The sequence below is a fragment of the Telopea speciosissima genome, chromosome 10, assembly GCF_018873765.1.
Source record: "Telopea speciosissima isolate NSW1024214 ecotype Mountain lineage chromosome 10, Tspe_v1, whole genome shotgun sequence".
In the NCBI taxonomy this organism is placed as follows: Eukaryota; Viridiplantae; Streptophyta; class Magnoliopsida; order Proteales; family Proteaceae; genus Telopea; species Telopea speciosissima.
The window spans coordinates 43579913-43598079 of NC_057925.1; the positions used below are offsets into that span (position 1 = coordinate 43579913).

The 18167-nt window shown below is 39.6% G+C and overlaps 1 protein-coding gene across 1 annotated transcript; it reads left to right on the forward strand.

Moving 5' to 3' along the window:
- Positions 1–1416: 1416 nt before the first annotated feature.
- On the forward strand, positions 1417–18162 carry LOC122643076 (pyridoxal phosphate homeostasis protein-like). The gene is made up of 7 exons (XM_043836708.1): positions 1417–1721; positions 1998–2064; positions 2457–2503; positions 4011–4098; positions 16099–16232; positions 16329–16427; positions 17808–18162. The coding sequence occupies exons 1-7, from the start codon at positions 1434–1436 to the stop codon at positions 17886–17888; spliced, it is 804 nt and encodes a 267-aa protein (XP_043692643.1). The 5' UTR covers positions 1417–1433; the 3' UTR covers positions 17889–18162.
- The last annotated feature ends 5 nt before the right edge of the window (positions 18163–18167 follow it).

The following is an 18167-nucleotide window of genomic DNA, read 5'->3' on the forward strand; positions in this document are numbered from 1 at the left end:
GTAAATGGATTCCCATTCACCACAGGTTAGGGAAAAATCAGTTCTTTTTTTTTTTTTGTTTAGCTGAACTAGGCAAAAGTTTTCCATCTCACGGGTCCAAAAACCTTCACTGTTCTTACTACTCATTTATTTTTGCATGCATAAAGGTCATGCAGTCAATCTGACCATTAGATATTTAAGAAATAGTCTAAGATATGTCATACCTTAGTTTCATGCCCAAATTGAATCATATACCCTTTTAATGGCATACTTTTTTTTAGGGGGGGGGTGAAATAATGGCTTACTTCTTGTGTGTTCATACTTCAAACACTCCATACGGTTTAGGAGAAGTTTTACTTCACCACGCGGTGAAGGTTCACCACAAAATCTTAGGATTCACGAACCCTTGTAGGGTTTTAGTATGTTCCCCCAAAATACCCTCTTGCAAGCATCTGAGGCCCTGAGATTAATGGATTCCCATTCCTCCATAGCCTAAGGAAAATTTAGTATGTCGGTTTATATGCTTATATACGTTTTTATAATTCCAAATTTCTTAAGTGAAAAAGAAAGCTATCAGTTGCGTGGTTCCATCACCTAAACAAAGGATCGCACAAAATTACTGCTTAGCCCTCAATTAACTAATAAATTTCATTCAATCAAATGCCCTTGCACACACTGTTATTAGGCACATGCTTATGTAGACGCTACATGACCATACCCGACAAAGATCTCTTGCCCATTTCTTAGGGAGAAAGTTCTTTGTGGGGGAATGTGCTCCCTATGCTTAGACACAAAAGAGGGCGAAATGACTGCCCCCACCCCCATAGATGGTGGTAATGACTGCCATGTTGATGCCGCCAAACATGTTCCCATTGGCCATTGTGCATGTGCAGGGCCACGCTCCCCCACAAGAAAACTCTTACCCCATTTCTTAATACTTTGTGGGATAACTATTTGAGCTAAAACTTGACACATGAATTTGATTCACAAGCCAAACACAAAATTAGTAGGGGGTCTTGCTGTCGCACATCACCTGTTCCCAAGGTTTAAAATCCTAGTATCAAACTTGGTATCGGTCATGGCTGATACATTTTCAGATCAGGATCGGATTGGTACAAATCGGTCAAGATCGATCAAAAATCCCTCAAAATCGTTTTTGTATGGATTGAGTCATGTATCAGCCAGAGTTGGTCAATGTTGTGATCTCGGGATCAGATTGGATCGTTCAAATTAATATAAAAAACTTTCCAAAAAAATCCAAAAACTTCAGTAAGAGTCAAGGATCGGTTGCATCTCGGGATTGGCCTCGGCGAATACTGATCCGATCTGGCCGACATCGGCCGATAAAATCCGAGATTACGAACCATCGCAGTTCCCGACTTCCCGGTCTTAGCACGCAGCCGAGATTCTCTGTAATAGGCTGTGTAGAACTCTGGCATTGCTGCAGCCTTGAGATGAGCAGCGGGACGAACCAGAAAGAGACAGAGACAGGAACAGAGGCGGAAGAGCAGAACTCTGGCATGGCTGCTCCCGCCATGGATAGTGCAGCGGTGACGAGTCTGCGTTCGGTGTTCCACCGAGTCCAACAAGCAGCCGAGAGATCAGGGCGCAAGGCCGATCAAATCAAGGTGGTTGCCGTCAGCAAGACCAAATCTGTTTCTGTCATCCGCCAAGTCTACGACGCTGGTCATCGCTGCTTCGGCGAAAACTACGTCCAAGAGATCGTTGAAAAAGCACCTCAGGTCCTCACTCTTCAATCTTTATATTCTGTTCCATATTATCTCTGTTAGACCCTAACCTATTGAATTTTGGACTTCGGACTGAACTTCAACTGTGATTCACTTCCAGAAGTCCTATCCCGAAATCTACACGATTACTCAATTGATTAATCGCTCAAACTTGATTTCATTTCCAGCAGTTCTTTTCCCATTAAAAAAAAAAATTTCCAGCAGTTCTTTTTCCCTTATTATTATAATGTTGGGGAAAACTTGATTTTGGAAAAATTTTCGTATGTGCAGCTTCCTGATGATATCGATTGGCATTTCATCGGGCACTTGCAGAGCAACAAAGTTAAAGTGCTTCTCTGTATGCACTCTTTTCAATATCTTTTCTACCTCCTTTTTGAGGGTTCTGAATTATATTTTGTGTGATTTGATTAGATCATTTTCTCATGTCTCTTGGTCTGCGTTTATTTGCACCCAAAGCTGCCATTTTTTTCTAAATAATTGAATTCAAAGACTGTAACACAGCAGGCGTTAACCGACCTGTCTTCTTCTGTTTGTATCATACGTTGATATTTCTTTCTTACATATTTAGATTCATATAACTCTTCTGTTATTCACCACCTCTCTCTCTCTCTCTCTCTCTCTTTTGGTATTTCATTTGGATCAGATACTTCTGGCTTATTGGTTTCTGTATTTGTGTTTAAGGAAAAGTATTGGTGAATTTTAATGTCTTCCTTGCTTACTGTTTTACAGCGGCTGTCCCAAATCTGGCCATGGTTGAGAGTGTAGATGATGAGAAGGTAGACATCTAATGGGCATTGACAGAAGCATTAATCCTCTTGGATCTCAATTAAGTTTCTTTCTCTTTTCTTCTGTGGGAAAATTTAGTACATGGCTTAGTAGTTCATTTTGAGATGAAGCATTTCCATTATTATTATTGAAACTATCTAAAATCATCATTCACCAATCACCGTTGTTGGTCATGCCCATTCCGTAGGCTTAAAAAGTTTCTAATAGAGAAGATCCTGTACAATGTGCATTGGGTACAAAAACTGATCCCTTGAGGTTACATTTTTTTTTTTTTGGGGGGGGGGGGGGGAGGAGAATTGGGGAGTAACTTCAGCATACCCAGCATGTTCTATAGCATAAATTCCAAGACCATGAAATAAAGTGTAGAACAAGATGAGCAGAAAAAGGTGATTTACAAATACATAATGTGATCAGTCAAGCTTCTTATAAACTGAGCCATTTCAAATTTACTTCAATCTCTACAGTTGGAGCTAAATAAGTAACTTCTCTCATTTACAGTCCAAGGCCTGATGAATGAGACAGTTTCTCAATCAAATTTTCTAGAATTCACTGTCCAACAATTAGGTAAAACCATTTTTTTTTCTTTTCTGGAAAGTCTTAGGATCAACCTATTCTCCCGTGTTACAAGTTCCATCTAAGTTTTTTAGGTTCACCTTGTGTCAATCAAATGTTATAGAAGTCAATGCCCTACAATTAGGTAAAACATTTTTTTTTGTGTGTGAACAGCTTTAAGATGCAACTTATTGGCCCGTGTTACTACTTACTATTTCCAACTAAGTTTTTTAGGTTCACCGTAATTTTTTTCATCTTGTGTATTAAACGTCGGCCCTAGTGGTCTCTCAGTTTAAATCAAGAATCCTGTAAATGGTGTAACATGTCTTTTTCTTACAAAATTTCAATCTGAGGAACTTATTAGCCTTCAGTTTGAAGGTTTTCTTCACAAGTTTCTTCTATGGGATAGACTGTTCTTTCTTAGGATCAGAACCACTGACTTCTTTTTTTCTTCTCTTACATAGAATGTAAAACCTCTGGTATTCTTTTTGTTACTTTTTGTGGTCGTAATATATTTTCCAATCACCTTAATGTACTGGCATAAGGTAACTGTATTTATAATTTCCTACTTGATGTAAATTTCCTATCAAAGTGAGTATTGATTATGAATGATGCTCTGCATATTGTAATAATTAATGAAACTGTAATACTTCTCAAGGAAATTTCACTAATTCATCTAATTGGGAAAATGAAAAGGGAAAATCTTTCACAGTTTTTTATCAGCATACATTTTCCATTCTATTCCATTAATGAGCTACTTTTAGTGTTTGTTTTCAACCTTCATAATCCAATTTGCAAACTATATTGCTTCCACATAGAAGAAGAGGAAGACAGAAAGAAAATGAATCAATGAGTACATCACACATCCCTGAAACTTCTCTCCCATTCATTTTCAGATCCGTAGTTCACTTTCAGATGTGTTACTATGTTTCCTTTGCTTCACAGATTGCAAATTATCTTGATCGGAGAGTTGCAAACATCGGAAGAAAGCCTCTTAAGGTTATGGTCCAAGTAAATTCCAGTGGAGAAGCATGTGAGTATAATATAGAAAGCATAACCCAATGTGTCGAAGCCCACATAGTTTTCCTGTTGGGCTCAAGAATGAAATAGAAATACTAGACTTGGTAAAAAATAAGATATTGTCCTTCTTTTCCCTCTTTCATTCGTATGGCTTGTAAGTCTAATGCTTTAAATAGAGTGGAATGGAGACACTGGAGTTCTGTAGGTTGATATGAAGGTAGTCGTTTTGGTGGGTCAAGCTATTATTTTTCTCTTTTGTATCCTTTTCTTCTGTTTATATCTACATGAATGAAGTATCAAACCCAAAAATCTTGGATTTATTTATTTATTTAGTGTGGGTTGTAACAAGAAGCTCAAAATTATGGAAAGATACCGTAATACCTTACTAATAGCGTATTCTAATCACCTAAGGATTAGGGTTTGAAAACCTCATGTAATTCCAGAATCATAGGAAGCAGGAACCAAAACCAGCAACTGGGAATTAATTAAACAAAGAAAAGACAAGTCTGATGTTGCCAGAATTCTGGTCGATTGGGCTAACAGGGAAGGAGAATAAACCCTTACAGTTTGAACCAAGATTACCAAATTAGCAACTTGCTGAAACTGGGATTCAGAATTAGTAACCAGAGGGAAACCACAACTAATGTAAAATAGAAACTGAGGAATGGAATTAGTAATTAATGAGAAAAGGTAGTAAGTGAATATAGAAAATAGAAACTAGCAAAACAGAATTAGAAACCAAACAAATATGGCCTACCACAGGACTTTAAAGGTTGGCAAGAAACTGCCATCAATTGATGGAATCGATGGGATAACTACAGCATAAAACCCTAGCCAATTTAAGAAGAAACTTTGACAATAGTTAGTGGACAGAATAATGTCCAAGCAATCAAACCAAAGAGGAGAGATAGTATGCACAAAACTGAAGGGCAGAATCTGAGAAGATAGAAGAAAGGAAGGATATGTTAGGCCTCTTACCTAACTGTGGAGAAGGAATTCCACCAACTGGTTTCCCAATTGCATCTCACAGTAGAGCAGTTTTGAATCCCACATAATCATGCTCTGTCTCTCATAAAACACAAACAAGCTCAAGGCTAAATTGTTTCTCAAATTGTTGAGGTAGTATAATCCCCTTCTCTATTTATAACTTCATAGCAATCAACAACATAGTGAACCCCTATGTATGGTAGGAGAATCCCTTACAACTTGAGTCTTCTTCGAAATAAAAACTATTTTAGGACTCTAACAATATAGAAACTATAGGCTGGAATGTAGATATACGTCCAGCCTTCTAGAAACGCTACTATTATACAGTATACAACTTACTAAAATAGAAACTAACACTGATCCTGTATAGGCCTTAAATCCTAAAACAATATCTGAAGCGGTAGATGAGAACCAGTGATACAGAAGAAGGAAGAACAAAAGAACAAGAGAGAAAGCAAGAAAGGAAGGAGAGAAGCGGCTGCCAACAGAAAAAGAGTGAAATACTGCTACTGGAAGTCCTCTCACAGTATCATATTGATAGGGCAAACAAGATTACAAGGCCAAGGATAACTATACCCTCAAGTCTATGTGGTAGACTAAAATTAAATAAATAAACCAAACAAGTATACCCCTGTGGTTGCATATAGTACATCATCACTCCCTCTAAAGTTGGAGCATATAGATCACCCATGGTCCCATGCCCAACTTCGAACAATTTTCTGAAAAACGGGAATAAACAGAGGCTTGGTAAACATAATCACCTATCTAATCTACAGAGGAAACGTACAGAGTGTTAATCAATTTCCTCATTACTGCATCTCTCACAAAGTGACAATCAACTTCAATGTGTTTGGTTCTTTCGTGAAACATCAGGTTGTTGACAATATAAATAGCAACTTGATTATCACAGAACATCTTCATATGTTGAGAAACTAGAAATCCCAATTCTTAAAACAATGGTTTCAATCACATTAACTCGGTTGTTGTATGAGCCATGGTTCTATACTCAGTCTCAACAGTGGACCTGACCACAGTCATTTGCTTCTTGCTTCTCCATGTTGCAGGGTTGCCACCAATAAAAGTACAGTAATTTGTGGTAGACCTCTTATCACCATCAGCACCAGCCATAGTTGTCAAGGTGTCGCCTAGGAGCCGCCTGTCCAGACGCTTTGGCCGTCTTGGGCGCCTTGGTCGCCTACTTGGTGTTGCCTTGATTTTTTACCCTCTCCAACGCCTTGGGTCGCCTAACTGCCGTGACAACTATGGCACCAGCCCAATCAGCTCAATTTGCATTAGAATATCCAATTACATCAATGTGCTGATTAGGTCGGTAAATGAGCCCCCTTTCCTGGAGGACCCTTAAAATACTTTAATATTAGACAAGCTGCCTCCCAGTGAGCCTTCTTACGTGACTCCATAAATTGACTAATAACCCCAACAACAAATGATATGTTTGGCCTAGTAACATAGTAAGGTAAATGAGTTTTCCTACTAATCTCCTGTATTGGTGCTTATCATCAAGCTCCTTGCCATCATTTGTCCCAAACTTCTGGTGTGGGTCCCTAAGTGTATCAAATATTTTTAAGCATGCATACCAGTCTCAGGCAAAAGATCCAAAACATATTTTCTCTATGAGAGACTAACCCCTTTTTTACTCTTAAGCACTTCAATACCAAGAAAATACCTGAGGGCACCTAAGTCTTTCATCAGAAAATGTTGTTGTAAATAAGCTTTCATCTCTGTAATCCCATATACATCATCTCTAGATATGATATATCATCGACACACACAACCAATACTATTACCCTACAATCCCGACGACGAACAAACAGTGAATGATCAGAATAACAATGCGAGAATCTGCATCGAGTAACAATCAAACTGAACTTATTCTAGGTGACTGTTTTAGGCCAGTTATCACCTTGTATGACTTACTAACTCTTAGAGTATTCTCCCCTTGAACAACATACCCCGAAGGTTGCTCCAAATACACCTCCTTATGCAAATCACCATATAAAAAGGCATTTTTGATATCCAGCAAATCAATCATAATTCAAAGCTAAAGAAATGAGCACATGAACTACAGTAAGCAGAGCAACAGGATACGTCTCAAAGTAATCCACACCAAAGGTCTAAGTATAATCCTTCGCAATTAAACAAGCTTTTAGCATTTTAATAGAGCCATTTGGATTGTACTTAATAGTGTACACCGCAACGACACCACACAATGTCCTACCTAGTGTTACATCCGCCAGGGTCCATGTCTGTCAAGAAATTAAGGCATCCATTTCTGTTTCCATAGCTACTTTCCACCCAAGATGAGATTGTGCCTCACGATGGGTTTTAGGAATAAAGTGAGTACAAAAGGACAAGGCAAACCTATGCAAGGGATGAGATAGAGAAACTAAGTTTTCAATAGGATAAGCAATCATGGATTTTTGAGTGCCGGAGTGGGTACCTTTGCGAAGAGCAACTGGTAAGTCAACAGAAGACAAGACGAAGCAGGAACTCTAGCTAGAGGATCAAACCGTGTGGTGTATTGTAAAGCAGGAGGAACCAAATAAGTCCGCACTGGTTTCTTGTACCGATAATACACTTTCAATGGTGTTGGTGAGGTGTGGTTGAAACATCATCGAAAGGCACTATAGTAGGAATAGGTTGGGAGCTAACAACATCTTTGTCAAGAGAATGACTAGTGGTTGGAAAGTATGGAGTATTCTCAAAAAATGTAACATTAGTACTTACATATTGCTTATGAGTAACAGGATCATAACATTTATATCCTTTTTGACTTCTAGAATAACCAAGAAAAACACCCTTGACATCCCGAGGAGATAACTTATCAACATATGGTTGCAGATTGTGAACAAAGCAAGTGGAGCCAAACCCTTGAGGTGGTCAAGAAAACAAAGGAGAATTTGGAAACACAATAGATGGAGGGGATCAGTTATTGAAAACAGAAGAAGGCATCTAGTTAATCAAATAACACATTGTTAAAACATCACACCAAAAAATATTTGGAACATGCATGTAAATCAGTATAGACCAAGCAATTTCCAATAAATGTCTGTTTTTCCTTTCAACAACCTTGTTTTGTTGAGGGGTATAAAGACAACTCGTTTATGAATTGTTAGAGTGCTGTCGTGGGGTCCATATAGGATCTCATGATTAGCACCTCTCGTGATTAGCGCTTGGCGCTAATCACGAGATTCCTTAAGCCCCAATTATGAGGCCCTTTTCATCTTTTTACCCTTACCCTATAACCATGTATACAAATTCTTTTGTCTCTCTATTGAATATATTGAATGTTTATGGCTGCAATTCTTCTCTCTTCTTCCTCTTCTATTCTCTGATTTTCACAGATATCATGGTATCAGAGCCAAGTTTCTAGGCCTGGTACAGATCTGCGCAAGCCCCTTCTTCCTTTTTTCTTTCGTTTTTTTCTCTGCGATATCTGGTAACACCACCAGAGGCTCTCGGTCTTAGAAAGAGGGGGTGATTTTCACCCTTGCGATTATTTTTGGGTATTGGTTGATCGTTATTTGGTAGTGTATGATGTAAATCTGCTATTTCTTAATTAAAAGCAGATTTTGGTGTGTTTGCGACGATGTTTGTGATTGTTTGAGTGCTATATTGGTGGAATGATGTCTTTGGGAGGCTCGATGTATGGTTGGGCAACAGTTTTTGAAGCCGTAAGTGATGTTTTTGGACTTGATTGGTGGCAGTAGCTATTGGAGCAGTAGTTGGTAAAGCCGTGGGTGATTTTTTGGTGATTCGATTGGTGGTATCATCTATTGAAGGTGTGTTTGGTATTCCTTGATCTCTGAAATTTTATTGTGAGAAGACAACATGGGTGATGAAGATAAAGGTAGTGCAGTGGTTACTGAGGTAGTATCCTCATCTTCCAATCGAATCACAAAGAAGAAACTTGAAGGCATTACAAATTTCCAGCAATGGAGAAAAATCGTGAAGCTTGTTTTGACTGGGCAAAATCAGCAGCTACACTTGACAGGACCCAAACCAGCAGATGATGCAACTTGGGAGATGGTCGATGCCCGAATTCTTGGACAGATGTTAAACTCGATGGAGAATCATGTTGTGGATTTGGTCACTCATAGTGATACTGTGAAAGATTTATGGGACTACTTGGGAGTTCTTTACTCGGGCCAAAATAATTTATCAAGGATTTATGAGTTGTCACAGGAGTTCTACAGAACTGAAAGAAAGGGGCGTTCTATCACCCAATATTTCGCTGATTTTAAGCGATTGTATGAAGAATTGAATGCCCTTCTTCCTATTTCTTCGGATGTGAAGTAGATGCAAGTCCAAAGAGAACAGTTGGCTGTTATGGGCTTTTTGGGACGGCTCGGGCGGGAGTACGAATCTGTCCGATCACAAATTCTTGGAAGTGAACACATTGCCTCACTCATAGATACGTTTGCTCGTGTTCTTCGAGTATCTCCTGACTCCTCACCAGCAGTTGATAGTTCAGCTTTGGTTTCCCAAAATGCAGCCAGTGGAGGTGGCCGTGGAGATGGTAGTTACCGTGGGGGAAGCCATGGACGTGGGGGCTGGTCGTGGTACAGGCCGTGGTACATTTCAGCCCGGTAACAGCCAAGGTTATGGGCAGTCTAATGCCTCTTCTGATGGGTCAACTGCTGTCCGGACATGTCATCATTGTGGTCAACCTGGCCCTATCCAAAGATTTTGTTGGAAGCTTCATGGGAAGCCTGGACAGCAGCAGTTTGCAAATTCTGCTGTAAGTAGTGATTCAGCCCCTCAGTCTCAACCTTCTGAGGGTAAGGTGATTGTTATGTCTAATGAAGAGTATGCACAGTACAACCAGTTTCAGATTTCAAAGCCGACTTCTTCCGCTGCTACTTTGGTTAAGACTGGTAATGCCACTGCATGCCTTTCCGCTGCTTCTCATCCCTGGATCATTGATTCAGGGGCATCAGACCACATGTCAAGAATGTCAGGTATCTTTTCTTCTTTGTCTCCATCATCATCCAGTGTTACATTAGCCGATGGATCTTTAGCCAAGGTTAAGGGCACTGGGACTGTTCATCCGAACTCTTCATTATCCCTACCTTCTGTTCTCTACCTTCCGAATTTTCCGTTCAATCTTATGTCAGTAAGTAAATTAACCAATACTTTTAATTGTTCAGTGACATTTTATCCCGATTCTTGTGTTTTGCAGGATCTTGTTACGAAGAAGACGATTGGTAGAGGCCGTGAGTCAGGGGGGCTATATTTGCTTAATGGATCTCCGTTTGTTGCTTCACATCATCAAATTCATTGTCGACTTGGTCATCCGTCCTTGGAAAGTCTTAAGAAGTTAAATTGTAGTTTTCTTTCTCTTTCTAGTCTTGAGTGTGAATCTTGTCAGTTTGGGAAACTCCACCGTGTGAGTTATCCCCCTAGAGTCAATAAGAGGTCTGTTTCTCCTTTTTCTTTGGTCCATTCTGATGTATGGGGTCCATGTCCTGTCATATCAAATTTGGGTTTTAAGTATTTTGTTACCTTTATTGATGACTATTCAAGGATGACTTGGTTATATTTAATGAAAAATAGATCTGAATTATTTTCTATCTTTTGTGCGTGTCTCTGAAATTCAAACTCAGTTTGGTGTAACTGTGAAAATCCTTCGTAGTGATAATGCCAAAGAGTACTTCTCTGCTCCCTTTTCTACATTCATGGTACAGCATGGTATGGTCCACCAGTCTTCCTATTCTGACACACCACAACAAAACGGTGTGGCAGAAAGGAAAAATCATCACTTAATAGAGGTAACCCGTTCCCTGTTGTTTGAGATGAGGGTTCCCAAACATTTTTGGGCTGATGCTGTTTTAACTGTGTGCTACCTTATTAACCATATGCCTTCATCTGTCTTGCGAGGCGGAATTCCCCATTCCTTATTGTTTCCCACCGAGCCATTGTTTGTTTTGCCGTATTTTTGGTTGTACATGCTTTGTTCGAAATCATACGCCTGGACTGTCTAAGTTGGATCCTAAAGCGATTAAGTGTATGTTTCTAGGCTATTTCTGTATCCAAAAGGGGTACCGCTGTTTTTCTTCATCCTTACGGAAGTATTTTATCACAGCTGATGCCTCCTTTTTTTAATTAACACCGTACCATGCTGATCCAGTGAATGTCTCTGAGTTGGATGATGACTTCCCGGTGTATGTAATTCAAACTCATGCTCCTGCTCCCATACCATCAACTCCTGCACAGGAATTGCTGCCAACCAAAGTCTATGTTCGTCGCCCACAAGTAGTTGCTGCCCCTCCTGTTCTCGCCGACTCTGTCACGTCCTCTTCTGTTGCAGATCCTAGCACGGCTACTCCTTCAGTTGAACTTGTTGTTTCTGACCTCGACATTCCAATTGCTAAACGGAAAGGTTCCCATAGTTGTACTCAACATCCAATTTCCAGATTTGTTTCTTATTCTTCTTTGTCTTCTCCATTTCGTTCTTTTTTATCTACTGTTGAGGCCCATCCCCTTCCTAAGTCTGTGACAGAGGCATTATCTGATCCTGGCTGGAGGACAGCTATGGAGGAAGAGTTATTGGCATTAAAGGTGAATGATACTTGGGATATTGTACCGCTGCCTCCAGGGAAAACAGTCGTCGGGTGTCTATAAGTATATGCAGTGAAGGTTAATCCAGATGGTTTCCTTGCTCGCTTGAAGGCGAGGCTTGTAGCTAAGGGGTATGCGCAGGTGTATGGTAAAGACTACTTAGATACATTCTTCCCGGTGGCCAAACTTGCTTCTGTTCGTATTTTGATATCACTTGTAGCCACGTATCATTGGCCTTTGTTCCAGCTTGATGTTAAGAATGCGTTCCTACATAGGACTCTACAGGAGGAGGTTATATGGAGCAACCACCCGGGTTTGTTGCTCAGGGGGAGTCTGGAATGGTGTGTAAATTAAAAATCATTATATGGGCTGAAACAGTCTCCTCGTGCGTGGTTTGGCAGATTTACTAAAGTTGTTCTGGCCTTTGGCATGTCAAGGTGTGGGAGTGATCACTCATTCTTTTATAGACAGTCAGATGCAGGGAGGATTTTTCTGATTGTGTACGTTGATGATATTATCATCACTGGTGATGATTCAGTTGGTATAACAGAGTTGAAGTCATACCTTCAACAGAAATTTCAGACCAAGGACTTGGGGAAGTTAAAATATTTTTTGGGAATTGAAGTGGCACAGTCTCGGAAAGGAGTTTTCTTATCACAGCGAAAGTATGTGTTGGATTTACTTACTGAGACAGGTATGCTTGGATCTAAGCCGATTGACACACCCATGGACCAGAATGTGAGACTTGTGGCCAAAGGGGGAGATGCCCTTGATGATCCTGAGAAATATAGAAGGCTGGTGGGTAAGTTAAATTATTTAATAGTTACTCGACTTGACATTGCTTTTCCAGTAAGTGTGGTCAGTCAGTTTCTTTCCTCTCCTCGAACATCTCATTGGGATGTAGTTGTACGCATCCTAAGGTATCTCAAAAAAGCTCCAGGTAGAGGAATTGTGTATCAAGATCATGGACATATTAGAGTTGAAGGGTTTTCAGATGCTGATTGGGCAGGATCCCCAACTGGCAGGAGGTCGACTACTGGGTACTACACTTTTGTTAGAGGAAATCTGGTTTCATGGAAGGGCAAAAAGCAGAGTGTTGTGGCTCGTTCCAGTGCTGTGTCAGAATACAGAGCTATGGCGCAAGTAACATGTGATTTAATCTGGATACAATAGCTATTGTCTGAGTTGGGGTTCAAGGTTCTGACTCCCATGCAATTATGGTGTGATAATCAGGCATCAATTCATATTGCTTCCAATCCTGTGTTCCACGAAAGGACGAAACACATTGCATTGATTGCCATTTTGTTCGGGAAAAGATGCAGAGGGGAGTGATTCTTCCAAGCCATATCAGAACTGGAGAGCAGCTTGCAGATGTATTTACTCAATCATTGGGTAATGGGAGAATAGAGTATATTTGTAACAAGCTGGGCATGATTGATATATATGCTCCAGCTTGAGGGGGAGTGTTAGAGTGCTGTCGTGGGGTCCATATAGGATCTCGTGATTAGCGCCAGGCAGGCGCTAATCACGAGATTCCTTAAGCCCCAATTATGAGGCTTTTTTCGTCTTTTTACCCTTACCCTATACCCATGTATATATATTCTTTTGTCTCTCTATTGAATATATTGAATGTTTACGGCTGCAACTCTTCTCTCTTCTTTTCTTCTCTTCTTCCTCTTCTATTCTCTGATTTTCACAGATATCATGAATCATGTCATGAGCAGAATAAAAAATAGATCTCTCATGTTGAGTGTATTGAAGTGCACTATCAGACTGAAGAACTTTAATAGAAACACCAAACTGAGTCTTTATTTCATTGTAAAATTCTTTTAAAAGCAGAAAGAAAGTCTGAACTATTTTTCAAAAAGTAGAACCATGTCAGACGGGAATGATCGTCTACAAAAGTAACAAAATACAAAAAAATAAATGACCGAAGTTTGACACGACCGGACCCCAAATTTCTGAATGTACTAAAGAAAATAAAGGACTCCTTGACCTACTACGAGGAGGAAAAGAGGACCTAATGATATTTCCCGAGCTCACACGCTTCACACTCAAGGTGAGACATAGACTTGCAACTAGGAATCATATGTTGGAGTTTTAACAAGGATAGATGTCCCAACCAAAAATGCAACTAAGTAGGAGAAATACCACCGGAAGTAGTAGTAGCAGCAAAAGAGGGCACAACACAATCAAGATAATAAAGCCCATCTTGCTTAAGCCCTCCATCAATCATCCTCCTTGTCTAAAGATCCTGAAAAAACACAATAAAAAGGATAAGAGGTGACCATACACTTTAGTGCTTTTATAAGTTGATTAACAGATTAAAGACTTAAAAGTAATTGTGGCACATATAAAACAAACGACAGAGTCATGTATGAGGTAGGTGAAATGGCACCATGATCAGTTACTTGGGTAGAAGACCCATTAGCAAGAATTATTGGGGAAGAATGGTGAATTTTATGCAAGGAAGAGAACAAATCTGACTTACCAGTCTTATGAGTGGAGGCACCAGAATCAATTATTCAAGGAGTAGAAAATGTGGTAGTGAGAATTGCTAATGTACCTGTTTGCTAGAGTAGCTGTATATGAGGAAGTAGCAGTAGATGACTTAAGATTCTGGAGACGTTTAAGAATCTAATTACAATTGTCTCAAGAGACAAAACTTCATGGAGAAGCTCCAGAAGAAGTGGCAAGGTTGGTGCCACTAAAGGATACCTTTTCAGTGTTACCATCCAGCACTGTTGTATTAGCTAATTCCTGAGCCCACTCTGGTTTACCATGTTTAGCCGAACACGTCTCAATTGTATGATATAGCTTGCCATAGAAACTACACAGTCTGAAAGACCTATCTGTCTGTTGTCCACCACGACTATGGCCTCCCGCTGAGCCACGACCTCTCCCAGGAAAAGTAGAACCACGGTCACAACCAGCAACAAAAGCAGAACTTTCCTTGGAAAAGGATGACACGTCAGCTGTGGAGGGAGAAGCAATGCATTGAAGATGAGGGAAGGTCTCATTCATGGAAGGCATCTTCTCCCCAGCAAGCAACTAGCTCTTAATTGGCTGAAAATCAGAATAACCCTGCCAAGAACTTTGCAACTTGAAACACAGCCCGCTAAATGTTCAATTTTTCCAGGTTAGTATTGAGAGAGGTTGATCAACATTGAGCTCTTTCCACATTCTCTTAGAGGCACTGTAGTACACATTCAAAGATTTGTCCCCCTGCTTGAATTTTAAGATTTTGTCATAAAGATCATTAATACGAGTCATGTTCTTTTTTGGGTGAAGCTTTCCTTCAAGTCATTCCAAACGCCCTTGACAGTGGTGTAATGTGTTCCACAATTATATAAGAAGTGTGGCGCTCCCATGCATCCACTCCTCATAGTCTTTGGAATTAGAAGAAGGTGGGTGTGATTTGAGATACTTCATCTTGCCTTTCGCATTGATATAAACGGTAAAGAACAATATGTAAGCAGCATAGGGTGCTGCAACCAGAACCGAGAATAGTTACAAAACAGCAATTGATTGAGGATGTTACTAGTTTATCTGAGCTCGTGTGACAATATCAGAATTAAAATCAGTAATCACAGTGAAGAAGAAGAAGAAGAGAGAGAGAGAGAGAGAAAGAAGACTGCTAGAGAAAACTCACAGTCGATGCAGTAGTCTCCCCCCCCCCTCCAAAACATCATATTATATATAGCCTCAAAATACAAGAGACCAAGGACTTCCTAAGTGGAAGTCCTTGCGATAGACTAGAAGACTTAAAACAGCAACCTAACTAAACTAGGAAAGTAAATAACAAAGTATCCTATTATCCTAGTGTAGTTAGGAAAGAAACAAATAAGCAAAACACTAACACCTAAGAACTTCTACTGCAAGACTATATTCCACGATAGGACGACTCCTATTGTGGTATACATCAAAACACCGCACAATTTAACATGAACTAAATCACTTACACCTGTACATATCAATCCAAATAATTCAATCAATGGCCTAGTCATGTATGAGCTATGTCCAAAGAACCATGCACACTAGACAATCTATACTGTCCACCTACTGATTTCTTCACAACTCTTAGTTCCATTATTTGTTTGACTATCCACTGATCAACGTATGGAACTGTTCCCGGCATTTTCTTTCATCCATTCAAGATCTGTTCACTATTCAGACAGTTAAAAATGTTCAACCAATAACTTTGGTGCCATTGCCCACTAGTTAGTTGGCTGACTGATTGATACTTTATTCATATGTTGTCACATATAGAGTATCACATCAAGGTCATGTCTCAAAAGTCTAAATAGGAAGCTCCATGTCAAGTTAAAACGATTTTGTGGTCTTCGTCGAACCTTGCTCTAAATATTTACGCTAATTAACTGTTTTCTGGCTTGCATTGAGGTTGTGTGAATAGACCAATTTATTTGTCCATGTGATTTCACTGCAGCAAAATCTGGAGTTGAACCATCAGGTTGCGTAGAACTTGCTAAGCATATTAAGCTTGGATGCCCGAACCTTGAGTTTTCTGGACTAATGACAATAGGGATGCTGGATTACACATCAACTCCAGAGAATTTCAAAGTGATGATTCTGGGACTTGTGCTTTGTTGTTTAATTCATTTCCCATATCATGTTACTGTGTTTTTCTGATTCCTTGTATTTATTTGGTTGAGTTAGACAATGTCAAACTGTAGGCTTGAGGTTTGCAAAGCACTTGGAATAGCAGAGGAAAACTGTGATCTATCAATGGGGATGTCTGGTGACTTTGAGCAAGCGGTAAGGATTATATAATTGTAGGTTAAAAAGTCTAGTACAAGCTGACAGCTACAACAATTATAGGTTGACTTTTAAGAGCTGATATCAGAATCCTCAAATTTAAAATAAAATGATGAATAGAAAATAGGAAAACAGATTACTGCTAAATCCCTGAAAACTTTTTGACGCGCCTAGGAATTATTTCTGATTGTTTTTGTTAGCAAAAATAATGTAGGACAGGAATGAAAATTCAACTAGTCCCAAAACAGGATCTGAAATCAAGGAAAATTGGTTCAGTTCGATGAGTTAAGGCTGGGATGGTTTGATAGGGTATGGTTTAGTTATAGGGTGAGGTTAGTATGGAGGGATAGGTCTGGGACAATAGGAAAAACAAGGAGTGTCCAGCAAACAAATCTGCAGAAGGTTTTTCTTCTCTGCCGATTTGAGTAGTAGCAGGCTAGGAAATAGGGATTTAACTGGTTTTGGGAAGATTTCTTGTGGAGGGCCATTCAACAGATCAGAAGGGGCTGAAAGGGGAATCGAGTGGAGCTCTAGGATGGGGGGAAAAGGTGCTCAAAAGATGGAGGAAAAGTGATGGCTGGATAGGGTAGGAGAGAGGGAGAATGGAATTAGAAAGTATTGAAAATAGGTTCAAAGCAGTCACAGCAGCAGTGGTTTTCAGCTGGAGTGGGGATGTCTTCTAGTGGCTGGATTGCTTGAAAAGAAAGAGAACAAGGACTGAAGAATAACCTCCTGAGCTTCCCACTGCAAGGAGTCAGCTTGGATCACACCAGCGCCGTCACCAAGGATCGAACACCATGGAAATAACTTCATTGAAGCAACATGCAAGCAGCAGTATTTGGAGAATAGAAATCGTGGCCTGTATGGCCTCTTGAGTTGTATTTATTGACAGTCATAAAGAGAGAAAAAGCACAGGAACAAAATTTGAAAGTCCTAAATTAGAAACTTCTAAGTTTTGACTTGGATTACAAAATTACAAAACACAATCAGCTTCTAACTGTTGTGACTACTAATTTTAATCACCTACTAATTATGAAAATAGAAACTAACTACTAACATGAAATTAGAAAGCAAATATCCTAGACTACTAACGTAGCCCACATGGCTGACCATAACTTAAACTAGACCAATTTAATCAGCCGGTTCATTGGTTTATTACATGACTCAAAAATTAAAACATAACAACCCAATAGAACAGAACAGTGCTACACCAGCAGTAGTTGAGAATCAAAATCGTGGCTGGCTGCCAAGGTAGGCAGCAGCCTTCTTCTTTTTCTTCCTTGAGTACCCTTGGTTCTGCATCAAAAAAAATTTGCCTAACTGGAGCAGCAGTCAGAAGATTCACTTTGACTAAATAATTGAACCTGTGGATTTCTGCAGATTGAAATGGGCAGTACCAATGTGAGAATTGGTTCAACCATATTTGGAGCTAGGGAGTATACCAAGAAAGAGGCAAAATAGCAATCTTTGAATTGGTGGCTCTGGTAAGCTTTTAATTTGATTTTATATCATCTGAAGTTGTCAGTTTGTTGATATCCTTTTTACTATCGCATCTCGTGGGCAAGGTGGAGGAGAGAAAATATGTGTATTTACTAATTCTCATTAATCATTTTTATGATCTCTCTTTATTTAAACTGTATGACTGTAATCTGAGCTTCAGTTATCTGGTTAGCCTCCAGTACTCAGATTACATTGAACAGAAATAAATAAACTAGTGAAAAACTTTTATTATCCCCCCAA

Coding starts and splice junctions, on each gene's coding strand:
- LOC122643076 (XM_043836708.1), top strand. CDS start 1,434: ATGAGCAGCGGGACGAACCAGAAAGAGACAGAGACAGGAACAGAGGCG. Junction 2,504..4,010: donor AGAGTGTAGATGATGAGAAG/GTAGACATCTAA, acceptor TTTGCTTCACAG/ATTGCAAATTATCTTGATCG. Junction 16,428..17,807: donor CTGGTGACTTTGAGCAAGCG/GTAAGGATTATA, acceptor GGATTTCTGCAG/ATTGAAATGGGCAGTACCAA.